The sequence below is a fragment of the Tursiops truncatus genome, chromosome 18 (assembly GCF_011762595.2).
Source record: "Tursiops truncatus isolate mTurTru1 chromosome 18, mTurTru1.mat.Y, whole genome shotgun sequence".
Taxonomy (NCBI): Eukaryota; Metazoa; Chordata; class Mammalia; order Artiodactyla; family Delphinidae; genus Tursiops; species Tursiops truncatus.
The window spans coordinates 5,439,437-5,466,790 of record NC_047051.1 but is presented as its reverse complement, the minus strand read 5'-3'; the positions used below and the strand labels follow the sequence as shown (position 1 = coordinate 5,466,790).

The 27,354-nt window shown below is 44.4% G+C and overlaps 1 protein-coding gene and 1 pseudogene across 1 annotated transcript in view; one reads left to right on the top strand and one right to left on the bottom strand.

The window, feature by feature from the left end:
• Positions 1-27,354, top strand: part of FLT3 (fms related receptor tyrosine kinase 3) — a 75,639-nt gene that overhangs the window by 46,957 nt on the left and 1,328 nt on the right. Inside the window, exons 10-23 of the mRNA XM_019936424.3 lie at positions 4,644-4,747; positions 5,426-5,534; positions 5,842-6,020; positions 7,018-7,124; positions 7,211-7,343; positions 7,433-7,537; positions 11,052-11,162; positions 12,171-12,324; positions 14,126-14,208; positions 15,912-16,039; positions 19,264-19,386; positions 21,225-21,336; positions 21,654-21,753; positions 22,222-22,327. Of these exons, the coding sequence (XP_019791983.1) occupies positions 4,644-4,747; positions 5,426-5,534; positions 5,842-6,020; positions 7,018-7,124; positions 7,211-7,343; positions 7,433-7,537; positions 11,052-11,162; positions 12,171-12,324; positions 14,126-14,208; positions 15,912-16,039; positions 19,264-19,386; positions 21,225-21,336; positions 21,654-21,753; positions 22,222-22,327 (1,654 nt within the window). The remainder of the gene's footprint in view (positions 1-4,643; positions 4,748-5,425; positions 5,535-5,841; positions 6,021-7,017; positions 7,125-7,210; positions 7,344-7,432; positions 7,538-11,051; positions 11,163-12,170; positions 12,325-14,125; positions 14,209-15,911; positions 16,040-19,263; positions 19,387-21,224; positions 21,337-21,653; positions 21,754-22,221; positions 22,328-27,354) is intronic.
• LOC117308870 (large ribosomal subunit protein eL29 pseudogene) lies at positions 17,612-18,476 on the bottom strand (annotated as a pseudogene).

Below are 27,354 nucleotides of genomic sequence, written 5' to 3'. Positions count from 1 at the left end.
AGTCCGCCTGCCGATGCAGGGGACACGGGTTCGTGCCCCGGTCCGGGAAGATCCCACATGCCGCGGAGCAGCTGGGCCTGTGAGGCATGGCCGCTGAGCCTGCACGTCCGGAAAAAAAAAAAAAAAAAAAAGAGAAATAACACCCATAATTCCACCACCAGGAATTATATTTCAGACTTTGTAACCACCATGATAGAAACATAAGTATAGGTTTTTGTACAAACAGGAAATTAATTGTGCCATTTGTCACCTGATTTTTCACTTTAAAAATATCATCTCTTGCTGTGTTAATAAGTACATTATTATTATTTATATTATCATTTTAATGGCTTACCTTATTTACATTACCACTTTTATGGTGACACAGTATTCCTCTTTTTAGAAAATTTTATTTTGACTAACTCCTGTTGATGGGCATTTACTTTAGTTTTTTTTTTTTTCTTTGCATCTTTATTTTAATGTGATTTTCTCACTTAATATATACCCCAGAGTAAAGGTTCTAAATGTCTTTTTTATTCCAAATGATTCCCGGACTTCATAAGCCTCATAGTAATGACAATCTAACACATTTATCGTGTTTACTAGGCACTGTTATAAGCAGTTTATACAAAACCGTTTTAATAAAAACTCAACAAAAACTTCTCCTCTAACAACCATAAAAGGTAGATACTATCTTCGTTTTACGGATGAGGAAACAAGCACAGAGAGACTCAGTGACTTGCCCACGGTCACACCACCGGGCAGTGGCAGAGTTGCCTGCAAAGCCTGTGTTTTTAACCATCACTCTGGTACTGCCTTTTGACACCAGCTCATTTCAAAAGTGTGAGATTCTCATACCTAGTGTGTAAGAAAACAGAAAAGCAGGCATGTGCTTTGGTTATTTGAAAAGAAAAGTGTGCTGCCTTATGAGATGTGCTGTGCTTCGCTCTTGGGTTTTTAATGATTATGTAATACTTCCCCAGGCTTGTGGGCTCCCCTGAAATAAAATACAAATGAGCATGGTATTAAGTAGATTGATATAAAGTCATCAGCACCTCTCCTGCCCCCTGCCCGGCTTTCTTTGTTTAACTCTGGACAGAAATGTGTGCAGACTGGGTTCAACTTCAGCCAGGCTGTACCCCCTCCATGTCCTGCAGTCTGAGGGGGCAGGATCTGCTGATGGGGGTCTCCCAGTGCCGGGTAAAGTCACTCGCTCCTGCCAGCCCCTCACTCTCCAGTTTCAGAAGCTCCCAGCTTCCCCAGTCTGTGCTTTATTATTCCCTGTTTTCTGGTTTGACTTTTATCATCCCTTGCTCTTTGAATAAAGCATTTTTTATAGTGAAGTTACTCCCTGAGCTGCTGGAAAGACCTGCCCCTTTTCAACTCCCCAGCTCTGGGCGCTAAATGGAATAGAAAAATCACCTGCATTTTGCTTGTAACAGAGGAGAAATCCCTTCTCGTAGTTGTAATGAGAATACATCTTCTTAGTCACCAAAGATATTTCAACTGTGAACTCCAGTTTCCTGACCTCCCATCTCATGGCCGCTGGGCATTTTCAGAAAAACCCCAGGGAAAAAGGAAGTTTGCAACTCCCTGGTACTAATCGGTTAGTCCCCTTGGAATTTCCAGGGGAGGGTCGGCGATGCAGTTGTTGCTTTTGCTGGGGTTAACTGCCATAAACAGGAAGACAGGCGGTTGAGAAGGATCTCGATTTTCCATTTTGTGTTCAGGCTATTTTTGTGACCGATTTCCTACCTGGAAGAATGAGAACGTTTCAGATGCTCTCTTGTCTATCCCATGGCCAGTCATGCTCCATTCAGACAGCACAAAAGACCTAGGAGGGAAAACGTTTACAAAACAGATTGGTCTGCGTGATAATCAATAGTTGTATAGGTAATTTCTTTTTTTTAATGTTAATTTTTATTGGATTATAGTTGCTCTATAATGTTGTGTTAGTTTCTGCTCTACAGCAAAGTGAATCAGCTATACGTATACATATATCTCCTCTTTTTTTGGATCTCCTTCCCATTTAGGTCACCACAGAGCATTGAGTAGAGTTCCCTGTTCTCATTAGCTGGTAATTTCTTTATCAAATTGATCAGTGCTTTCGGCATGGTCCCTGGCTAGCACACTGGCTTCTTTTTTATCTCTTCTCTTCTTCCTTTTCAGGGTCTTTGGCTATTGTCTGGTGAGAATTACATTTTCCCTTTTAGAAGCTCACATCTGTCTCTTCTTGGACCACTTAAACCCTGCCTTCATAAAGTCTGGAAATCACATGTACCTATACTTACTTTTCTCCCTAAAGTTATAATTTGTCTTTCCCGCGATCTTTCTGTCATTTCCAGTTCACCAGCCGGTTCCTTCTGGCTGTCCAGAAGTAGGTCAGGATAAGAATCTCCCTTTTCTGGGCTTCCCTGGTGGCACAGTGGTTGAGCGTCTGCCTGTCGATGCAGGGGACACGGGTTCGTGTCCCGGTCCGGGAAGATCCCACATGCCGCGGAGCGGCTGGGCCCGTGAGCCATGGCTGCTGAGCCTGCGCTGAGCCTGCGCGTCCGGAGCCTGTGCTCCGCAACGGGAGAGGCCACAACAGTGAGAGGCCCGCGTACCACAAAAAAAAAAAAAAAAAGAAAGAAAGAAAGAAAAGAAAAAGAAACTCCGCATTCTGCTTTTTCAGTCTTCTTGTTAACAAGGCAAACAAAAAGCTTGTTCAGTGCTCACTTGATAGGAAATGAAATCTCCCATCACTATACACGGTCAGAATTACCTTTAAGCTTCCGAGTTAAGGATGCAGAACATTGGTGTCACATAAACCTGGGCTCAACATCTTCTCTATTGATTGCTAGGTGTGCGGTTTGACTCTTAGGAATCAGCTGGGACTCTGTTCTCTCCTTCCTCTTCACGTCCAATCCAGCACCTGCTGTTTCTTTTTGTCCTGGTGCCTCTTGGGTTGGCTATTTCCTCTCCCTCCCCATTTTCCCTGCCTTGGACAACACTCATCTTTTCACAGTCTGAACTCTCAAATCTGAACTTTTACTTCTCCTCTCCTAAGATTTCCCACATTATACTGTAACTGCTCATGACTTGTCTGCCTTCGCCATCAAACTGTAAATTCTGTGAGAACAGAAACCTAGTTTTGTTAACTCACTGTTGTATTCCTGATTCCTCCCACAAATAACCTCTACCATTGACAGGAGAAAGGATGAGTGAATTCATGAATGAATGAATGACTTCCTAGGTTACCTCAACAGCTACCTCCAGACTTCCCCCCAATAAACTTTCCTGCTGCCATCACTCTAAACTAAAATACTGTTCATAACATTCCTCTCCTGCTCAGGAATCCACAGCATCTCCTCCCTGCTTTCTCCATCAGGTCGAAAGAATTAGGCTTGTTTTCCAAGGTCCCAGATCAGTTGGCGCCACCCTGCCCATTTAGCCCTCTGTTCCGCTCCATCCCACCCTGCACCTCTGCTCTAGCCAAGAAGCCTCCCCGTTTCTCTCCTTGTGGCCTTATGAGTTCCTGTCCCATGGCTTAAATCATTGCCGTTGCCCCCTGCTTGGATGTCTTTTCTTTACTCTCTCATGAAAACCAACTCACCTCTAAAGACCTAGCTCTATTCCTGCTTCTATGAAGCCCTCTGAACTTTTCTCACGACACTGGCCTCTGCCTTCTTTGATCTTCTACGGGCCTTCAGTTTAATGCTTTCACTCTTCCACATAGGCAGGTTTTGTCCACCCACCTGGATTATGATATCTCTGAGGACCGGAGCCGTATTCATAGGTCTTTTGCATCCTACATAGTTCCTCCTGTTCACATTTCCTGTGTATACATACTTTTTCTTTCCTTTTTTACTTCAAGTAGGCTATATAGAGGTGGCCTAATTCAGTATCTTCTGAGCAAGGCTTAGATTTTCTTATTCTAAGGGAAAGTTTTTTTCTATCTCTTCAATGCACGAAGGCACATTCACCAGCTCCTTGCTTCCCCACCTCTCCTATAATATCCACCATCCTGTATACCTGCTAGGATTGGTGGGTGATCCCCAATACCATATACCTGGTAGGCTTGGGGGATGCGCACTCCAAGTAGATACTAGAGCCTGCTGAGGCCACTCAAAGACGTCTGTACTCAGTGGATTTGAGCTGTCATCACTGTCAATCACTATGTAAGTCAAGGGTTGGTCATAGTCCTGCCTTGGACTAATGTCAGAGAGCTATCCTTTCAGGAAGCTGGGGGGTCCATGGGCTCTGCCACCTACCAAGGTTCTTCCATATTTCCAGGAAGTCAGACTAGTCTGGAATGTATGTAACAGTAGGGGCCGGAACCTTCTTGTCTCTCTTAGCAGCTCCAGCCTAGATCAGTGCTTCTCAACCTTTAATGTGCATGTGAATTCCACAGAGATCATCTTAAAATGCAGACGCTAAGCCAGTAGGTTTGGGGTGGGGCCTGAGATTTTGTATTTCTGGCAAGCTCCTAGATAATACCAAGGCTGATGCTGCCTGTTTGTGGACCACACTTTGAGTAGCAAGAGCATCTGGGAACCTCCCTGTCCACTGAACTTGAGAGAGCGAGTGTCTTCAGGAAGACTTACTCCCATGCACACCATTATTCATTTCAACATCTCCTCAAAGAATCTGGCTAAGTCTGTCTTTACTTCTTTTTCCAACAGCATATCTAAGTTTTGCAACCATAAACACCAGCCAGGACAATATATCTTCCATGCAGAAAATGATGACGCCCAGTTCACAAAAATGTTCACGCTGAATATAAGAAGTAAGTGAAGCTGTCGAGAAATTTTATTTTACGCTTGTAACTCCTTAATAATGTATTAACTCGGACCAGAAAGAGATAAGCCATGGCTTAGGGAAGGAATGCTACAAAAGTGTTTTGACATGCTGAAGTGTTTTGAAATTGTACTTTCATATCTACTGGCTTGTTGATACGCAGATCTCTTTCCGGGCTCATCCTTTGAAGCTAAGATGCTGATTCCATATCCTCTCTGAAGGTGCTTTACTGTGTGACTTTATTGATTTTAGTACTTTGAAGGGTCCTGTTAAGGAAAGACCAAAAGCCATACTACCTGCCATTTAGTTTGTTTAATAATCTTGGTTTCTCTGGTCCATAAAAAGATGAGAGTCCATTTTGCTGGACTTTTTACAGGTGCTTCTCCTGAAGCTAAGACTCATTTAGATGGAGGTCTACACCTGAGCTCTCTCCAGGAGGGGTCTGGCAGGGGAAAAGGGGGTGCTCCCCAGAGAAGTTTAGGGCTGCCTGCACAAAAGGTGACACAAGGGGAAAGAGGACCCCCTCTTTGAGTCACCCTGCATGAGACACGCTCCCAGGAGCACAAACTGCGTAGAGTATGTGAGCAGCCTATAGGAAGCTGACTTTGAAACCCTTTCTGGAAAGCACTGTACTTCATGAGCTTGATTTCCCTGTTGTTTTCTGCAGGGAAACCTCAAGTACTCGCCGAGGCGTCGGCAAGTCAGGCTTCTTGCTCCTCTGACGGGTACCCGTTACCGTCTTGGACCTGGAAGAAGTGTTCAGACAAGTCTCCCAAGTAATGAAGACACTGGCCCCTCTTGTGTTAGAAGAACATCAAACTCTCTCTGACGTGTTGACTGTGTCTCATGAATTCAGTTTAAGAAGAAACGATGAAGCATTTAAAATGCCTACCTTCTGAATCGACCGTAATTCTAAATGGTCATAGATTGTTTCTGATAACCTTTAATAGATGTCTCTTCAAAAATAAAAAAGATTAAAAAATAAATAAATAGATGTCTCTTGTAGACCCCACTAGAGAAACCCTCACTTCCAATCCGACGATAGCCCCGCCCATCTAAATTCTGTCTGCTGTTTCTTTTCAGCTGCACAGAAGAGATCACAGAAGGAATTTGGAATAAAAAGGCCAACAGAAAAGTATTTGGACAGTGGATATCAAGCAGCACCCTGAACATGAGCGAGGCCGTCAAAGGGTTCCTGGTGAAGTGCTGTGCATACAATTCCCTCGGCACGTCTTGTGAAACGATCCTTCTAAACTCACCAGGTAGACAGCCGTTGCTACTGTAACACACCACCTTCAGGAATTCGCTACTAGAAGTTCGTCCCTGTAGTTCGCTTTTATTTGGGGAGTTTTACAAGAGTGTATAGGTTCAGTGTGTGAGACGAGAAGGCTTTTTGAGTCAGGCAAGAATCCCCACTGAACATACATGTTTTGCAGTTCAAGGGCAGAGTGACTTCTCCTGACATCATTGTGACTCATGAATTCAAGGGATGTGGGTAGAGCAATAAGCTCCCAGCATAATGGACATCTACCAAGAAATCCAGCTCTAGGGAAACAGATTGAGTAGTTTGGAGCCTCTACCACTTTCCATTTTGGTTAATCTCCTTATTTGCCTTTAGCTTCCCGTTTTATCATTTTGGGTTTGATATTTAGATCCCTCCTAAATTAAGCAATTCTGAAACCTGACCGCCTACACTAATGGTTCAAAATCACCAGCGTCCCCAAACTAACTTCCCCACATTCGTATGACAGCTTCATAGTGGGAACACAAATTTCTTTTTTTTTTTTAAATTGAGGTAGAGTTGATTTACAATGTTGTGTTAGTTTCTGACGTACAGCTAAGTGATGCAGTTTTATATAAACATATATACATTCTTTTTCAGATTCTTTTCCATTAAAGTTTATTACAAAATATTGAATATAGTTCCCTGGGCTATACAGTAGGACTGTGTTGTTTATCTAGTTTATATATAGTAGACGAACATCTTTTTTATCTGACTTTCACATCCTGTGGGTTTAACTAGATGTAATTCTTAAAACCCCTAGTAAATGATGTTTTAAAATGGGTTCAGAATCATTTAAAATTTTCTGGGAAGGAATCGTTCTTTATATGAACATGGCCTGATTTTCTGTGGGGATAGCGTATTAGTAGAGGGCTTGTAGGCTCCTCAGACAGGATGTGAGACACTGTAACGAGCATTCTGCTACAGTATCCACCAGGAATTCTCATCCACTGCTCCTTGATGCTCTTCTCTTGCAGGCCCCTTCCCTTTCATCCAGGACAACATCTCATTCTATGCAACAGTTGGCCTCTGTCTTCCCTTTATTGCCGTTTTAACCATGCTAATTTGTCACAAGTACAAAAAGGTAAAAGCAAAGGTAAACCGTCATCATTGTGTCCCATTTCTGAAGAACTCTCTATGGCTAATCGACTCATTATTTCATCTCTGAAGCAATTTCGGTACGAAAGCCAGCTACAGATGGTGCAGGTGACCGGCTCTCTGGATAATGAGTACTTCTACATTGATTTCAGAGAATACGAATATGATCTCAAATGGGAGTTTCCAAGAGAAAATTTAGAATTTGGTAAGAATTAGGTGTTCCAAATGCTTCTGTCGAGTTTCCTTCTTGTTGGAAAATCTTCAATATGCACTCACTCACCATGTGTCTTGCAGGGAAGGTCCTGGGATCGGGTGCTTTTGGGAAAGTGATGAATGCAACCGCCTATGGAATCAGTAAGACAGGGGTCTCAATCCAGGTCGCAGTCAAAATGCTGAAAGGTATGGTTACATCGATCAATAGCCACAGAGACGCACAAAGAGGGGAGGTGACGCCTCCCACCTCCTCTTTTCCATCATTGCTATGGTTACTGCTTGCCATCCTTCAAAGCTAAAAAGGGAGCGAGTTGGGGTGGGTGTCAACTAAGTCACGAATATAAAATACAAGTCGTGAACACAAAACGCCACCTCTTCGTCCTCTTCTTTCTTTGTTTAGGTTTTTTCAGCCTCAATATTTGGGGATACCATTGCTACAGGCAGCTGTGTGTCTTACATGTCAACACAGACTCTGGGTAGAAGAGGGAATTGGCGCCTTCTGTATCACTTCCCACTCATTTCTCATCCGCTGCCTCCTGGCTCTCCCTAACCTCCTCCCCTTAGTATCACTCACTTAGCAAGAGCGCCCCCGCTGGCTTTGGCTAAGCGATCAGTGACCATCACCTCCACCATCACCACGAACCAAGCCTAATGGGCATTACTTGAATTTTTAGCAGAAATTGGCACGATTGACCGTTCCCTCCATCTTTATTGTGTTTTCTTCCTTTGGTTTCCACGTCACCATATTCTTCTGGTTTCCTCCTACCCCTCTGACTGCTTCACAGTCCTTTGCTGGCCCCTCATCTTCTCACCCAGCTTCTCACCCAACGGAGTTCCTGAAGACTTGCTCCTGGGCCCCCTTCCCGTTTCACTCCGCATGCTCATGGGCTGTCTTAGCTTACCTGTGACCTCCTCCCATGTACCAATGGTTCTCACGATTGCACCTCCCTTCTGAGCTTCAGGTTATGTCCAAGTGCTTGGACGTCTCCAGAGTCCCTTGGATTCAGCTTATCCAAAGTGGACTCCTCCAACCCTGGCTCTCTGTCAGCCCTCCCTCTCTCACTGATTGGTTGCGAGTACCAATGACCGGCCATGAGCCACCCAGGCAGGCCAACCAGAAACCTAGGACTGACTCATCCTTGAAACCATCCTCATTCTAATTCCCTGTAGGCTATTCCTGTCAGGCTTCCTGCCTAGTGCCTCCTGAGTTATCCTCTTTTCTCTTAACCTCTGTTACTACCACCCAGACCAAGTCTATCCCTTCCGAATGGATGCACTAGCCTTCCAAGCAACTACCCTATATGGACTCTTACCTCCTTTAGGATTCTGAAGCCCAAGTGATGGTTATGAAATGCAAAGCAGAGCACATAATTTTCCTGCTTAACCTTTCCAGTTGCTTTTAATTTCTCTTGAACGGTCCACACAGCCCAGCACGACACGGCTGCAGCTCGCCTCTCCCTTCTCACCCCAGCGCTACAGCACAGCCGGCTCTCAGTTCCTCTGGAGTACCGTGCTCCCTCCCACCTCAGGGCCTTTGCACAGGTCGTCCTTCCGCTTCCGCTTCCCCTTTCACGTCTTTATCTCCTGCTCCTCCTGTAGATCTCAACTCAAATACCACTTGCTCAGGGAAGCCTTCTCTCACGCCACGGATGAGCTCAAGTTCCTTGCTAGATCCTATATCCCAGCTCTCTGTGGGCTTTTTTCCCCCGTAAAGTTGATCACAACTACAATTACATATTTGTTTAATTATTTAACTAATGTCTTAGCTGCCTCCGTAGTCTGTAAGCCTCATGAGGGTGGGTCTGTATGTTTTGCTATGCTGTCCTCTTTCTTGATCTTGGCCCATCCTGTTTTCAGGATGGCGTGTTCTTCTTCATCCTTCCCGCTGTGAATTCACCTGGTTAACTCCTAGTTTCCCTCAGGTCTCAGCGTAGACATTTGGTGTCCCCTTCCCCACCCTCCCTAAGGCTGGGTTAGGTGTCCCTCTTCTGTGGGACAACACCCCTACTTTCATTTGCCATGTGGCATTTATTTTTTATTTTTATTTATTGAAGTATAGTTGATTTACAATGTCATATTAGTTTCTGCTGTACAGCAAAGTGATTCAATTATACATATGTATACATTCTTTTTTATATTCTTTTCCATTACGATTTATCACAGGATATTGATTATAGTTGCCTGTGCTATAGAGTAGGACCTTGTTGTGTTTCCATTCTATATCTGATAGTTTGCATCTGCTAATCCCAAACTCCCAGTCCTTCCCTCCCCCACCCCCCTCCCTTTTGGCAGCTATAAATCTGTTCTTTATGTCTGTGAGTCTGTTTCTGTTTCATAGATAGGTTTATTTGTGCCATGTGGCATTTAGGACACTATATTGTAATTGTTCATTTACCTGTCCCCCCTTTCAAGGAGGCTCTAAGCTCCAGGAAGACAGGGGCTGTGTCTTTCTATCATTTATTCCCCCAAGGCCTGGCACATTGCCTCATACACAGTAGGCATTCAATAAATTCTTGTTGAATGAATGAAAGTCGGTAGTGGTATATGAAAGTGCTTTGAAGGAGTTAAGCACACTGTAAAAATATATTCTTTTGGTCACGAGAAACAAGACATGGACGACTGAAAGCCACGAATCCCTATAAAACATGAGGCAGTGGGAAACCTGAGGTACAGTGGGTCCCAGTGCACACAGTGAAGGATGTCACTCCCAAGCCAAGAAGTTGGAAATTAGGATGCCCCTGAGAGCTCACACAAGTCAAAACAGATGACATCAAAGCTCTGGGAAAGCCACATAAAGGCTACATGTCTTCCAGGACAAAATAATGACACCTGGAAATAGCTAATCAAATGTCCATTGAATGTAAATAAAAGTTACTCTATCTGTAAGAAAGAATATGTTAACAGACTGGACTGGGGGGGCAGGGCGTGTGCCTGGAGAGGGAGGCCCAGAGACCTTGCCCTTGCCTCTAGGGCTCCAGCACCCTCCCGGGCAGGGGTGTCCTGACCACCTGGGCACATTGGCCTCAATGACAGGAGACCTTTCAGTTCACCAGTAAGTACCTCCATGCTACACTCCTAAGCAACATAGTGAATACAATTTGCCAAGCTCTCTGACTTACTCCAGGGAGAGTAAGTGGATACGTTCTAGCCTACCCAGCAGTTCTGTTCCTCATGGGCAATTAGGGACTCTCTTGAGTCAGTGGGAATTAGTCTTCTTTGACCTTCTCACCATTGGATCCACTGACAAATTTAAGATTCTAGACCTGAGGGTCACAGGCTGGAACCAACCACCCTTGCTGACATTCCCATCTTGTCACTCTATGACTTCAACAAATAAAGGTGTCAAAAAAAAAAAAGTATGTTTCTCCCTTCAGCATAGTTATTAACTTCAACTGTGGAGGAAAATCATGTATTATTATGTTTTATTTTATTTTTTAAGGGTCAATTATAAAGATTTTTATTTTGTAGGTAGAGGAAAGTCCAGTAGAAAGGCACATTATTTGGTTCAACGTTCATGCAACAATCTTTGAAATTCTGCCTTAAAACATAGGGTATTATTATTCAAAATGTATGTATTATTGTACGTATTTTAAAACTTGTATGCAAATCTACTCTGAACTGAAGAAAATTTTAATTTATTGAATAACCTAAAATACCTAATTTACTTCATTTTACATTTGTGATGCCCTACCATGGACAGAAAAAGCAGACAGCTCGGAAAGAGAGGCTCTCATGTCTGAACTCAAAATGATGACCCACCTGGGCAGCCACGAGAATATTGTGAATCTGCTGGGGGCGTGCACCCTGTCAGGTAACCAGTTCCCACTAAGAACACCTAATCGAAAACGTTTTAGCCTGAAGACAAAAAGGGCGTTTGTTCTCGTGTTTCTCTCGTTCTCTCAGTCACAGGGTGGGCCCCCAAACCCAAGTGGGATTGGACACACCTCACTCTAGAGTCCGATGGGTCAGTGTAGACAGTGCCTGTCTTCATCGGGATGAGCCACATATTCTAACCTACTGAAAGGGACTTCGCTGGTGGTTCAGCGGTTAGGACTCTGGGCTTTCACTGCCTCGGCCCAGGTTCAATCCCTGGTCGGGGAACTAAGATCCTGCAAGCCGCATGGCACGGCCAATAAAAAACCCACAATAATAATAACAACGCTGCAAGTACGTTTTGTGGTGTCTCTCTACCTGCTCAGAGGGTGCTTCTCCCTGGCTGTGGAGCTGACCCCGATGCAGTGCTGAGCTGCACAGCTTGGCCATGGCCCTAACTGAGCTGCTTCAAGTAAGGCGTAGCCAAGGAGGGGTTTCAAACTCTATTCTCCCAGAATCCAACAGAGCATGTGCTCTGATTCTCTCGCTTCTGCCTAGAAGTACCTGAACCCTGTGCCCAAGGGTCATTCCTTCTGGGACAGCCAGCCGGGCACTGGGACAGAGAAATAAAGAGAAAATGGATTTAAGAGGTGGCTAGGGATGTATTTCTCCCTCCTCGGGTAAACCGCAAACCAGCTTATATTTACCAAGTGCTCACAACGCAGTCAACCTATTATCCCCAGTTGCAAACTGGAGAATTTAGGTGGCCAGTGGTTCTTGGTGAGGCCACACGGGCCAAAGTGGAAGGTAACAGCTTTCCAAGGAGTTTGAGCAAAAGTCTGAAATTGAATTTAAAGTCCAAGACGAGATAGGTTCAGAGACAGCTGTACTCTCCCCAAGTCAGGGGAGAAGGGAGTTCTCATAGAGTATGGTTTCTGCCACACAGATGTCTGAAAAAAATTATTTGGTGTCTGTATACCTAGGATTAAAACTGTCACTATTTCAGGACCAATTTACTTGATTTTTGAATATTGTTGCTATGGCGACCTTCTCAACTATCTAAGAAGTAAAAGAGAAAAATTTCATAGGACGTGGACGGAGATTTTCAAGGAACATAATTTCAGTTTTTATCCCACTTTCCAATCACCCCCTAATTCCAGGTAAGAGACTGGGTCACAGTTTTATAATAATACATTACAGAACAGACAAAGTATGGTGGTTAAACACACCCCACTGGCCAGTTTCTAAAGGCCATCCTCCAGCATTTTGTGTGGTCTGTGGGTTCTAAGACCTAGAAAGGTCTCTTATCTTTCGTTATAGTTTCCCTGTTGATTTGAACAATGAGGCTTTCCCTTTCCTACAGTACAGGTACTGTAGCTGAACCAATTCTGTCCACCGGCGCCTAATCACCTCCTAGACATATACTCAGTTTTAGGAAAGGTGCATTATTCAATATGTCAGGCCTCCTGGCTGACACATGGGTATCGGTAGAGAGAATGAACCCCTTTCCCAAAGCCCTTGATATATTCCTAGAAAGTAGTGCAGATCCTGGGAGTATTGCACAAAAGAGCTCTAAACTCATAAATCGGATTTTTAAAAATTAGGATGGATTGATTGACATAATGATGGGGACAAAATAAAGTAGTGGTGACATTTGTCTCTATGCTCTGCCTTGTATGTTCTGCCATCTGTGGGATCCTGAGTGAGTCTCAGTCCCAAGAGGGCTGTAGGTTTGGCGGGATGCTCGTCCTTATCCTTGGAAATTTCCTGCTAATTACCTGAACGTCATAGCTCGATGACATCCTTCTCTGAATGAATTCACAGGCACTCTGATAGAATGATTCCTCAAGCCACCAGTGCATCCCTAGTTCCCTCCTACATGAAACCTCTCCCTTTTTCTAAATGCGGATTTGTCAGAGACTGTTAGCTTTACTGGGGGACTTTTGGAGGGTCCGTTTGAGTTTCCTTGTTTTCTTAGCATGTAAGTTTCAGCTCACATCTCTGGCCTTCTAAAGGCTGAGACAGAGACCAGCATCTTAACACCAGGGACCCCATGGAAACCCCATGCATGTCTTTGTGCAGCTGCCCTTAATCATTTCACACCAAACTTCCCTTTTACACTCGTTTCTCAGTTCATATTCCCAAACTGAGGGGATTCTATAATGTCATCCGAATTCTAGAACAGAGAATCCGTGTGTGGCCAGGACTCCATGGTTAGTGACAACATGCTGGTCCCTCAGTGCCTTTGATTCCTTCCAGTCACTGGGTATGAAACACACTGAAGCAATTACTTTTGGAATATTTGTGGTCTGAAAGCATTAAGCTATTTTCTAAAGATGTGGACATTGTAATTGGGGTAAACTGTTATGCTGGAATAAACGGAATCATTGTCTGTATATCGTGTATACAAAATTCCTCAGTGAAGAGTTCTATATTATACACAGTAAGAGAGACTTTCCTTATTACTGTTTATTAATTTCACAGGAAAAGGGAATGAGCTTTACAAAGGCCAACTTGGAAAAAAAAAAAGGATGCTGAAACACTAAAAGGTCTCCATAGAAGATCTATAATACATGGACTTTTATAGGGAAAGTCACACTCTTTATTAGCTTCGTGATTTCAGCAAATCATATTTATCTCACCCAGCCTAGTTTTTCTTTTATAAAATGTGACTTTGACACCCAGCTTGGAGGGTTGTGGGAAGGATTGCGTGAGGTCCTCTTTGAACCATAAGATTCCATACAGATAACAGGGGTCACTCTTATCCTTGTTCGACAGACAGGCTCCATTACACAGATGTGTTTAATGTCCACACACACTAAAAGGACTAGTTGATGCCATGCTTTTAATTTAAAAGCCCATTTATAATTGGAATTCATTTATTTGATGAATTGTATTTTTTCTAATAAAATATCTACTCAGAAGAAGAACATAAATAATGAAATAACTTTTTTTTAATAGTATGCCTGGTTCAAGAGAAGTCCAAATACACCCGGACTCAGATCCTGTCTCAGGGTTCAATGGGAATTCATTTCAATCCGAAGGTAATATTTTATTCTAAATAGTAGCACTTCCAAATAGAAATGGATACAAGAGTTCTGTGTTAGCTATTTTTTAAAAAGTGTGTAAATGCACAAGCATGTTTATCTTTGCTAATGTCATCTATAGGCTTTATTAATGCATATTTGCTTTATAGCATTTTTTAAAAATAAATTTATTTATGGCTGCATTGGGTCTTCGTTGCTACGACTGGACTTTCTCTAGTTGTGGAGAGCAGGGGCTACTCTTCGTTGCGGTGCGCGGGCTTCTCACTGTGGTGGCTTCTCTTGTTGCGGAGCACGGGCTCTAGGCACGTGGGCTTCACTAGTTGTGGCTCGTGGGCTCTAGAGCACAGGCTCAGTAGTTGTGGCGCACGGGCTTAGTTGCTCCGCGGCATGTGGGATCTTCCCAGACCAGTGGTCGAACGGTGTCCCCTGCATTGGCAGGTGGATTCTTAACCACTGCACCACCAGGGAAGTCCCAATGCATATTTACTTTAAAGGTAGTGAAAAGCCACCAGTTTAGTAGTGTGAATTTTATGTCAATGTTTCTACTAATAAACACTGAGAGCTATTTTATTTGATCAGGTTATTCTTTTTAAAAGTCGTAAATTGGGACTTTACTGGCAGTTCAGTGGTTAAGACTCTGCGCTTCCACTGCAGGGGGCATGGGTTCGATTCCTGATTGGGGACCTAAGATCCCACAAGCCACACAGTGCGGCAAAAAAAAGAGAAAGGATTAACTAGAAGAACATTAAGGACTTCCCTGGTGGCACAGTGGTTAAGAATCCACCTGCCAATGCAGGGGACACTGTTCGATCCCTGGTCTGGGAAGATCCCACATGCCGCGGAGCAACTAAGCCCGTGCACCACAACTACTGATGCTGCGCTCTAGAGCCCACGAGCCACAACTGCTGAGCCTGCGTGCCACAACTACTGAAGCGCCTAGAGCCCGTGCTCCGCAACAAGAGAAGCCACCGCAATGAGAAGCCCGCGCACCGCAACGAAGAGTAGTCCCCGCTCGCCACAACTAGAGAAAGCCCGCGCGCAGCAATGAAGACCCAATGCAGCCATAAATAAATAAATAAATTTATTATAAAAAAAAAAAACTTTAGTGGTGTCACACACACAATGAGGAGTTTCATTCCCCTTAAAAAAAAAAAACAACATTAAGTGCACAAACAGTTCATAAAATGTAGTAGATAATTGGTAATTCTTTCCCCAGTGTGACAAAACTACCTAGTGCAAAAGAAACCCCTGACTTATCCCCAGAGAGCTGGAGAATTCACTCCTCTAACCAAAGAGAATCTTTAGGTGACCCTTCCTGGGCTGCACAGTTCTCTGCATAAATAGCTTAGCCCTGGTGCCGCCAGGAAGATGATGTAATCGTTCCATTTGTACATGAGGTGCTCACAGAGATTTATAAGACAACTTCTTTTCTTTTTTTTAATTGAAGTGTAGCCGACGTACAATATTATATAAGTTACAGGTGTACTATATGGTGATTCACAATTTTAAAGGTTCTACTCCATTTATAGTCATTACCGAATATCAGCTATATTCCCTGTGTTGTGCAATATATCCTTGTAGCTTATTTTATACATAATAGTTTGTACCTCGAAATCCCCTCCCCCTATCTTGCCCCTCCCCCTTCCATAAGGCAACTTCTTTGCATTTTGGCAAAAATGAGGACCAGTTGTATTTTACAGATGAAATTGAATACGAAAACCAAAAAAGGCTGGAGGAAGAAGAGGACTTGAATGTACTTACCTTTGAAGATCTTCTTTGCTTTGCATATCAAGTGGCCAAAGGAATGGAATTTCTGGAATTTAAGTCGGTAAGCTCCTTTTAAAAACGAAACTCACAGTACCAACAAGAAGAAGATAATTTTGAAGAAGAGATGTGGGGTTTTCTTTTTTTCTTGTTTATTTTAACTTGCACCTCCTAAGGTCTGTCTTTCTCTCCCGTTCACAGTTGGAATCACCTAGGATGTTACATGGGCTCTTGGCTAATTACAGTATAAGGGTCAGGGATCCCTTATTAAATGACGGTTATCACAGCCCTCCCAGACGGTCCAACGTCCCTGAAGCTTCCAGATAGGAAGTCCTCAGGAATCTCTCCTCAAAACCAGGTGTAGCCCTGTCGGACAGTCACTTCAGGTTGTTTAGACTGTGTCCTACATTTGACCCAGGGGGTGAGCGGAGGCTCAGATCCCGGGTGCTCTTCAGGCCAAGCCAGCCGCCCAAAGCACCGGTGTCTCTTTTGAGAGTTTGCTGTGGGCTGGCAGCAGCCTTGTGGGTCTGCTAATCCCAGGTCCATTGGGGCTGTGATGTGAAGACCTCAGGGACCCCTCACACCGTGGACTCTACCCCAGTTTTGCACTCTTTCTATAATATTCTTTCAGTTCTGCTCTTCTCTGACATTTCAGGCGTCTGCTGCCTGTGAACCGATTTCAGCCATTCGTCTGGCTACTTTCTGTCCTCGTTTTCTTCCCTTCCACTACTTCTCTTTATTTCCCAAACTTTTTCCTCTCCTTTTCCCTTTGGTCTCCTAGTCTCTTCCTCTCTCTCCTCCACTGCCCTCTCTTGGCCTCCTCTCTTCTCTTTCTCCCTGAATTTGGACAGAATAATTTCAGATGTATTTTTTTTCTTTAAAAATGTACAGTCTCCAATATAATGTATTACATCAATTATATCCCAGTTTTAAGAAAAAGATTAATGCGAAATAAATCAATAGCTTTGAAGAACAAGAAAAAAACTCTATTCACGAGAGCAACCAAACTATGAAACAGGTTAAGATAAACAAGAAACACGTAAGATATATTTCTTTCATGAAGAATCCTGTGAAACTTGATTAAAGGGCAAAAAGGAAGACCTGAATAAATGAGTTCTGTTTTGTTCATATGGGAGAGATTCACCGTTTAAAAGAAAAGTCAGTTCTCACCAGATTAACCTGTATATTTCTCACAATCCCAGTTAGAATCCCAAGGTTTTTTTTACTCATGGATATTGAAAGTACATGTTGCTGTCTTTTCTTTCTCTCTCCCTTTCTTCCTTCCTTCCTTCCTTCCTCCCTCTCTTCTTTCTTCCTTTCTTTCTCTCTATCTTTTCTTTCTCTTTCTTTCTTTCTTTCCTCCTTCCTTCCTTTCTTTCTCTTTCTTTCTTTTCTTTCTTTCTCTCTTTCTCTCTTTCTTTCTCTTTCTTTCTTTCTTCCTTCCTTCCTTCCTTCCTTCCTTCCTTTCCCTCCCTCCCTCCCTCCCTTCCTTCCTTCCTTTGTTTCTTCCTTTTTACTGACAGATCCTGCCTCAGGTTTATTTGTTCCAATAGCACAGGAGGACACCAGCCCCACGCAGACAGCAGCCCAGGGGTCACACCAGTCCTTCTGTTCCCACATTGGCAGATAAAGGCCTCTACTCTGGAGCCTTTGTGAGGGCCTAGGTATCTTTGGGAGCCTGAGCCGGAGCCGGAGCTGGAGCCGCAGCTGCAGCTGCAGCCTTGGCCTTGGTTTGAGCCTTGGCCTGGGACTTTGGCTGGCAGAACCCGAGGCCCTTGGCGATGCGGGAACGTTTCCTGAGCTTGGGGCGCGCGATGTAGGCCAGCTGACTGAGCTTGCGGCTGCTCCCTCTGGGACCTTGGGTTTGGCCTCCCTGGGCTTTCCGAGAGCCTTGATATCCTCAGCAGTGCACGCGCGGGCCTGGCGTTGTTGGCCCTTCTTGTTGTGCCTCTCGGCAAAGGGCATGTTCTTAGGGAACTCGGGGTCCGCCCCCTTAAGAGATAGTTGTGATCGGGGTTTCTTGATGCCGTTTCCGGGCCATTTTGGGGACTGGCTGTTTATGCTGTGGTTCTTGGACTTGGCCACGTCTGCACCGGGGCCACAGATACCGAAGCACCTGGGACCGAAGAGAAAGAGCTGCCGTCTTTACTTTTCTTTTCCAGAGTTGGGCGTCCTCGTCCTTGCTCAACAGTGAAAAGAATCACTGTCTCAGAATCCTTCCCCACCCCAGTCCCCGGGCACTTTCCTCTCCTCGTGTTCCCTGCCGGCCATTGGAGTGTGTCTCCTCTCTCACCTCTGCGTCTACAGTAGCACTGACACCAGTTTCTTTACAGACATTGAAGGCATCTGCCTCGGTGGTCCAGCCCGGTTGCTGCCTGTTGTTAAGTAAATACTCAAACTACTCACGATTGGAGGTCAAGGGGCACTGCCTTTTCTCCCCCTGGGCTTGTGATAATAAGAATGTTTTGAAGTATATCTGGTTTCTTGGAACTCCCTCCCATTTTCCCTTTAGGCCATCCCCGTTCTCTAATTGCGTTAAGGGGGGGCTACTCTTCGTTGCAGTGTGCGGTGTGCGGGCTTCTCATTGCAGTGGCTTCTCATTGTGGAGCACGGGCTCTAGGGCGCACGGGCTTCAGTAGTTGTGGCCCACGGGCTCAGTAGCTGTGGCTCACAGGCTCTAGAGCACAGGCTCAGTAGTTGTGGCGCACAGGCTTAGTTGTTCCGCGGCATGTGGGATCTTCCCGGACCAGGGCTTGAACCCATGTCCCCTGCATTGGCAGGCAGATTCTTGACCACTGAGCCACCAGGGAAATCCCTGTTTCTTTTAAAATCTTCCTCCGTGGAGTTAATTTTCTTGCCAAACCACTCGAATTAAAGTCACGTCATCTCTCAATTCAGGAACTCTTTCTAATTCCACCTTAGTCAACCTTCCCAAACTTCTAGTACTTTCCCTCTTTTTTTGATATTATGCCATTTTATTGCCAAAGGTATTTTCCCATCAGAAAAGACACTGTCTCCACCCCACAGAAGAGTGCTCTGAAAACCCCGTTAGAGGCCCTGCTGCTGTGTCTCTTATTTATAGCAAGATATGCAGCTTGCTAGGGTTGACCTGCTTTCTCAGAACCCGGCCCCTTTGGCCTCTGGGAATGTTCCCTAAGCAGCACCAACGGCTCGAGGAACGACGGTTCTGTCATCTGTAACTCCTACTGAACTTGAAATGAGAAGAAAGATTGTACTCTGTGATAATAGACATCACGGTAAATAACACTCCCAGTTTGTTCCTTCTAGTGTGTTCACAGAGACCTGGCAGCCAGGAATGTCCTTGTGACCCACGGGAAGGTGGTGAAGATCGGTGATTTTGGACTGGCTCGGGACATCATGAGCGATTCCAACTACGTGATCAGAGGCAATGTAAGGCTGCTTCTTCTCATGTAGTTTTATCCTGTTATTGTGTGTTTTTGTCATCACTAATCTAAACATCTGCACTCACTGTAGTGCATTTGTGATTTATGTTAACCTCAGAAAACTTCCTCCCAGCAGTTTGCTTTCTTGGGCTTCAAAGGTTTTTCTGCAGCTTCACGGAAATATTCCATCTGTAATAAAAGTTGAGCAAAATAGCATCACACCTAGCAATTAGGGGGCTTTGAGTGCAATCCACATCTTAAAAAAAAAATCTCATTACTTAAAACTCATTTCAGTTCCTTCATCTATAAAGTGACTATTGAGTTATGCTTTCATTATGGGAATAGGTAATTGTTACAAGACAGCATTTTAAAAATACAACATGTAAATTAAATATTAAATATACATTTTAAAAAGGCACAGTATTTAAATCAAATGTTAGTTAATGAATATTTGTCATCCTCTTACTGTTACACAGGGAGACCTAAAACATCACTGAATCTACTTGTTAAAAAAACCTAAGGACACATGTGTCACTTATAAGAGAACTACTAAAAATACTAGATGATAAGATTGTGTATAGTTGAAAGGGTATGGTTTTTGAGAATGACATTGCCTGGATTTAAGCCCCTGTTCTTTCTGGCTGTTCATTTTTGTGATTTCTCTCTGCTTTATTGCCCCTACTTGTGAAGTAATAATAATAACAAATGCTGGTATTGTGCTTACCACGTGCTAAGCGCTATTCTAAGTGCTTGACGTGTATTGACTCATTTGGTCCTCAAAGTACCCGTTTGTGGTTGAGGAAACTGAGGCACAGAAAAGTCACTTGCTCGTGATGACACAGCACATGGGTTAGAACATGAGTGGTCTGAGCCCCACATCTGTGCACGAGCGTGATGATACAGCATTTCCCATGAGGAGTATTCACTTGCCGCAGAGCGTTTATGGGAATAAACCAACCAGATTCCGTTGTCCAATACATGTTGCAAATCAAATTAAACTGTGTTCCCGCTAGAATCAGACACACAGCTGATTTTGGATCTGCACTTCCCTCATTGTAGCTGCGGTCTTAAATAGGATGAACTAATAATGGCTATGAAGTTTCTACCCTACTAGCTGGTGGTTTCTTAAGCAGGAAAGGGAATTCCATTTGGAACCACAATTAATCCCTTTAATTCATCAAATTAACCAGACTAGCCTGCTTGATTCTCCCAGCTCATCCTTTTGAATAGGGTTTAAAACAGGGTATCTTTCTTGAGCTTTGATTTTACTTGGCAGATTAAATGTGCACCGTTAAGGGCTCTCAATCCCTGAAAAAGAAAATACTACAAAATGCTCAGCCCCAGGAACCTCTCCGTCCCCGTGTCTTGATTCTAACCTGAGGCTGTACTAATTCAAAACTCCCCTTTCACGCTACTGAGAATTACTAAAACCACAGAAACCCGCCTGGTGTCATTTCTGGAAGCGATGACATAATGCTCCTCCCATCACATTCTTGTGGATGGCATTTCCACTAAAATTCTTCCAAGAAATGCCTTAACAAAGTACTCCACTTACCTCTGGGGCAGTGCCTGGCTACGCAGCAGGAAGCGAGTGTCTACTGTGAAACTTACCAATGCCAAGTGCAAGCCTGAGTTTTAAAGAAATAAAGTTTGTTTGTTTAAGGCCACTGTGTTACAATATTAATTTGAAAGTGAAAAAAAGCCCACTTGAGGAATACGATTTTCTCAAGGAAGCGTTAAGTGTGGCCTTAGGGAGAGAATAAAAGTCATCACCTAGCTAACAGAAAAGAAGGAATGTTTGTACGTGGAAAATTCACCATTGATCTCCGCTTGGATTTGACACAGGCCCGTCTGCCTGTGAAGTGGATGGCTCCTGAAAGCTTGTTTGAGGGAATCTACACAATTAAGAGCGATGTCTGGTCATACGGAATATTACTCTGGGAAATATTCTCGCTTGGTAAGACTTGCAGTTCCCTGAGCCCCGGGCTTCTGCACTGTGCCCCCTCTGCACTCCTCCCCCGCTCCTAAGTCAAAGGGTGGAAGAAATGCCATGACCCAGAGCCCGCCTAGTCTTACTTCTGTTGCAGCCTGAGCCCCTTTCTTTTTACGTGCTGGTGTCCGTTGGTCTGTCCTGCCTGCCAGAACGTGGCTTCTCCTGCCCAGCACCCCACAGTGCTGGCCCAGGGAGCCACGATCCATCGTGTTTGCCAATTGAGTGACTAATAAACAACTGAAGGGTGAGTGGATGGTTACAGGCCCTCTTGTTTTTCTCAGGTGTCAATCCCTACCCCGGGATTCCAGCTGATGCTAACTTCTACAAACTCATCCAGAGTGGATTTAAAATGGATCAGCCATTCTATGCCACGGAAGAAATGTAAGTTTAAGTCAGACCGTAAAGCGGCTGATATCGGAAATTTACAGCCTGTCTAGCTCCAAACCAATGAGAAAAAAAGTAAAACTCTTTAGTATGAAGTTCCCATGATTCCTCTTAAGAAAAGGAAAGCAAAGCAAAGCAAAGAAAGGAAAAGAAAAGGAAAGGAAAGAAAACTCTTCCTTTTGGTTTCGGGGATTTCTGAACATAACTGAATGTTTTCTGGGTTTCAGTTCCTTTACTTGAGGGACCCTTCTCCTGAATTCCGGTCCACACTGTATTTGTCAAAATGCATCATCTAATTTGTCCTTTCTCATATGAGTTCAAAATCTAAGCTAGTACTTGCCTCAGGACGAACATGCCATAAACAACTATCTCCACAGCAATAAATGGGGCTTCCTTAAGTGGAAAGTGACCCATTTTGCTTCATTCAGATTTCCTATCTTGCTTCTTCTCCTGTTGTCTTCACAGATACTTTATAATGCAATCCTGCTGGGCTTTTGACTCAAGGAAACGGCCGTCCTTTCCTAACCTGACTTCATTTTTAGGATGTCAGCTGGCAGATGCGGAAGAAGCGGTAGGTAGCAGCACAGCATCTTATAAAGTATCATTAGGAAGGAAAGAACTCTGTAACTCAGAACACTCATTGCTGATTTCCTAAGTGCCAAAGGTACCAAGTTGCCTTCCTCATCACAACTGGTCTAGGTTGCTCTTTAAAAGTTGTATGGGGTCAAACTCATAATCCTAAACTCAGAACAAAGGGCCACCCATCCTTCAATATAATTAGATTAAGAAAAGCATTCAGAAAAGTAAAGCTGCTCTTGTCCTGAAAAAAAAAAAAAAAGTTGTATGGGGTTAGATATACTTACGGATAAGTGTTTTTAGGGGGAAAGTAAAAAAGAAAAACGTTTCCTGAAGATTTTAGCCAACTGATTAAGAAATTAAATGCTTTTAAGTGACCAGTGCAGAGGACCAAACAAATAAATAAAATGTAATCCCTGACCTCCAGAAGCCACTGACTTTACCTAATTCAGCATGAAGGTTTTGTGTGGAATAATCATACAACTCAATCATGTAATAGAGTGGAAAGAGCATCGACCTGGAGTCCTGAGAGCTTAATACCAGCACTGGGCCTTAGTTTTCTTACCTGTAAAATGGGTTGCTAAGCTAGATGACCTTTGAGCTTTGGGAACTGGGAATTACTTTGCTGATTCTCACCCTTAACAGTACCGCCTGATGGAGTTAGAGGAACCATCCCCTAGTCCAAATGAACAAAGGAACCTGGAACCCCCAATACCTCGGTTCAAATCTTGGCTCCGTTGTTTGCTTCCGATATGAGTTAATTCAGTCACTTAATCTTTGGGGGAGGGGTGGTCTCAGTTTCCTTATCTGAAATATGGGATTAACAAATCTTTGTGGATTTGTAAGGAGTAAATAAGGTGATGTATGTGAAAAGACTTAGCACCTGGGGAACACTTAGCAGGTGATAAATGTTAGTTAAATATGAATCTGAGTCTTTAAATGGATCCTCCGTCCTCTTTTTCTACATTATGAGGAGTCCATTTTCAGTTCTGTAGTCTTTCCAGAGACCTGTGAGGGTGGTACGTGTCTTCTCCTCCTGTTATGATTTTGTTTTTAATCACATATGGAAATTCAGTATTGTCGGGGAATTAGGACAAAAAGGAGAGATGGAAAGCCCCCAGGGGACTCACAGGCTACAGAGCGGATGACTTGTAAACAGTTAAGGACACTGTAAAATAAACCGAAAGCAGAGTTTTAGAGAAAAACAAGTAATGAGTAATTTTTACTTGCTGGGCAGTTGGGTGTGGCTCCGCGGCCGCGTTATTTGAGCTGAGCCGTGAAGACTGAGTAGCTTTTGGCTGCTCTCTGGGGGATGGGGGTGAGCAGGGTGCTCCAGGCTGGGTGAGTAATATAAATAAAGGTTCAGAGCTGAGAAAGTAGAATGGAAAATAATGGGTTGTAACTAAAGGATAGGGTGAGTGGGGGCAGGTGGAGGAAAACAAGACTGCAGAGCTGGTGTGACCAGCATGGAGGGTCCACGGCTGCTGAGGTGCCCTTGGCTTTGTTCAGGACGACCTTGACCTGGCCAGAGTTCCCCTCTCACGTCCCCACACCCACAGGACGTCCCAACCCGCTTCCCTCTGTTCGAGGGGCCTCAGAGGTATCAGGGATGGCTGAATTGCAAGACCCCCGTGGATGAGGATTCAGCTGAGGGCATCTGTGCTCCAGGACCATCCTCCACGTTTTCCCCAGTCTCCTCCACTCCCTGGCCCTCGCGATGGAAGGTTCCTTTCCCTCCCTGTATCAAAGGCGCTGAGAGCAAGCTGAAACACCTTTAGCTAAGTTAGAGGATGGGACCCCTTGGGTGAGATGAGCACCCCAGGAGGAGCCCCTTGCTCCTGCAGGTGCTGTGGGCTCAGTCCAGAAGCCTGGCAAGCAGACACTGGGATTCAGTCCCCACTTGCCGCTTGGCTGGCCACCTTCGAGACAGGCACATCCTGCACCTCGATGCCAGGCAGCTCCGCCCACAGTGGGCAGGCCCATGCCCCTCCGTCTCTTCTCTTCACATCTAACACGTCATGTCCGGTCTCTTGGGTGGGAAAACAGGCCGGCATTCCTGGCGCAATCTTTCCTTGCACCCACGTGAATGGTTTTTGTAGAATCTCTGTCTCGACTTCATCACAGACCAGGAAGGAAGATGGCTCTTGGAGAACAAGTGAGACGGGGAGGGAAACACATCTAGAAATTTCAGGTTATCACTTTAGATCTAACCCAACCCTGATGGTACGGAGTGAGAGCAGGGAGCTCACTGAATAACATGCTAAGGCATTATTCAGACACTGATGAACCAATGAGATTTTTAGAATGGACAGACGTGCTTCAATATCTGTCTTTGATAAAGACCCAGATCACTGTGGATGGTGACGGATGTTAACTAGATTCTTGGGGTGATTCTTTTGCAATCGATACAAATGCGAATCACTGTGATGTACGCTTGAAACTAATTTCAAGTGTAACAACATGTCGATTATACCTCGATCATTAAAAAAAGAGCCTGATCAAATAGTTTCCGCTCTCCAAATTCTCCCCTAACTTCCGATTTCAGGTTCCTTCTTCTGAATCCCCTAACACTTTGTCTATCCCTCTCCATGAAACTCAAGTCATGCTGTGTGAGAGTTTTGCTTTGTGGGTCTGTCTGCCTCCTCACTAGATGTGATCCATGAGGGCTAGGATGACGTGCTCTCGTCTTTACATCACCTGATGTCACCCCATTGTCCGGAGACAGTAACTGGCTATTAAATAAATGAATGAATGTCAACGTGAGAGTAGGTTCGTGACCACATCTGTTTTGTTCGCCGTGGTATACGCAGCTGTGGCATCGTGCTGAGTTCTCTCAGCTGTAAAATGTGTTGCTGAGCTACATGATCTTAGGGGGTACTAAGCAAATAGTTCTGGATGGAGGGAAGGAAAGGATGCATAAAAGTACGTTCAGGAAAACAAAGGCAAAAGAGCGGAAGTAAGGACACCAGTTAGGGTAGTTCCCTGGCGGTCCAGGGGTCAGGAGTCAGCACTTTCACTACCAGGGCCTGGGTTTCATCGCTGGTTGGGGAACTGGGATCCTGTGTGCCTCGGACGGCAACAGCAACAGAAACAAAGAAGGACACCGGTTAGGAGGTGACTGCAGCCGGAGAGGTGAGCAGACGGGGTGAAGGGATGATGAAGTGGCAGTGGTATGAGGGAGGGACAGGCATGCCTTCTGCTTCCAGAAAGGCCCCTGAACTCACGCCATCTCTCTTCTCCTATCAGCCCCTATAAATTATGGGAAATATATACATTTTAAAGATAGAACTGGGGCTTCCCTGGTGGTGCAGTGGTTAAGAATCCACCTGCCAATGCAGGGGACACGGGGTCAAGCCCTTGTCCCAGAAGATCCCACATGCCGCGGAGCAGCTAAACCTGTGCGCTACAACTACTGAGTCTGCGCTCTAGAGCCTGCGAGCCACAACTACTGAGCCCGCGAGCCACAACTACTGAGCCCACGAGCCACAACTACTGAAGCCCACACGCCCTAGAGTCCATGCTCTGCAACAAGAGAAGCCACCGCAATGAGAAGCCCACGCACTGCAGCAAAGAGTAGCCCCCGCTCTCTGCAATTAGAGAAAGCCTGTGTGCAGCAACAAAGACCCAATGCAGCCAAAAATAAATAAATTTATTTAAAAAAAAAAAGATAGAACTGAGGCCATAATGGCCTCTGAAAGCAAGAAGGAGATCTTTGTGGACCAGAAAATATGGAAAATCCCCGAGAAAATGAAAGCAGTTAAGACTGAAGAGGGAAAACCCAAAACAGAGGCTTCTTTGAAAGAACGAGGCAAAGTGCTTTCCTAAAAGGGTGGGAGAGGTATAGATTCTGCAGGAGCTCTGTGGTGGGAGCAGCCACACTGTTAAATAAATACAAGAGTAAAATGGGTGTTAAATATGTAAGTATAACCACTGGTGAAGGAGAAATATAATACATAATCTCAGATGCAGCAGAGAAGAAAAAAGGGACCCTAGAAAGCATGATCAACCTAACAAAATGGAAAAGAGAGAAACAAAAAGAATTCATGACAATAGAAAAGACAAAATGGCAAGGATTATCAAGCTCCTTTAAGAAAGAGAATTTCGGGCTTCCCTGGTGGCACAGTGGTTAAGAATCTGCCTGCCAATGCAGGGTACACGGGTTTGAGCTCTGGTCCGGGAAGATCCCACATGCCGCGGAGCAACTAAGCCCCTGTGCCACAACTACTGAGCCTGTGCTCTAGAGCCTGCGAGCCACAACTACTGAGCCCACATGTCACAACTACTGAAGCCCACGTGCCTAGAGCCCATGCTCCACAACAAGAGAAACCACTGTAATGAGAAGCCCGAGCACCGCAAGGAAGAGTAGCCTCCCCTCGCAGCAACTAGAGAAAGCCTGCGTGCAGCAACAAAGACCGAACGCAGCCAAAAATAAATAAATAAAATTTAAAAAAAAAAAGAAAGAGAATTTCAAAAGTGGGTATGAACCGTCTTCCACATCTCGGGCCCTGGAGCCCTGGTAAGGCTCTGGAGAAGAGCTTTCCCGGACCCAGAAGATAGGAGTAGGAATAAGTAAACCCTTCTGCAGGGTAGGCTGCTGATGTGACTCACAATTCAAAAGTGCGTCCTCTCTGGTCCAGCAATTCCACTTCCCTCGTTTATTCCAAAGAGAGACAAGGTCATGTGTGCACTTTTCAGTTTATGTGATACAACCAACTCATCAAAAGTTTAACTATGGTACATCAGTACTATGGAACCCTAGGCTGCCGTTAAAAAATGGGACATGCCCGTGTGTAGTAAATAGTGAAAAGATGTAACACATGTAACATAGGAGCAACATATTTGTAATTCAAAACAAGGTTCTACAACAGAACCTACAGTCCAAGCCTCCCGACACAAAATTGTGTGTGAACAGCAAGCTAGCTATAATGGTGGCTTCAGTTTTTTTTATATATATATATCTTTCTATATTGCTTATTTTATCTATATGAATGTGTATTAACTCTATAATGAAACAAAAAAGTA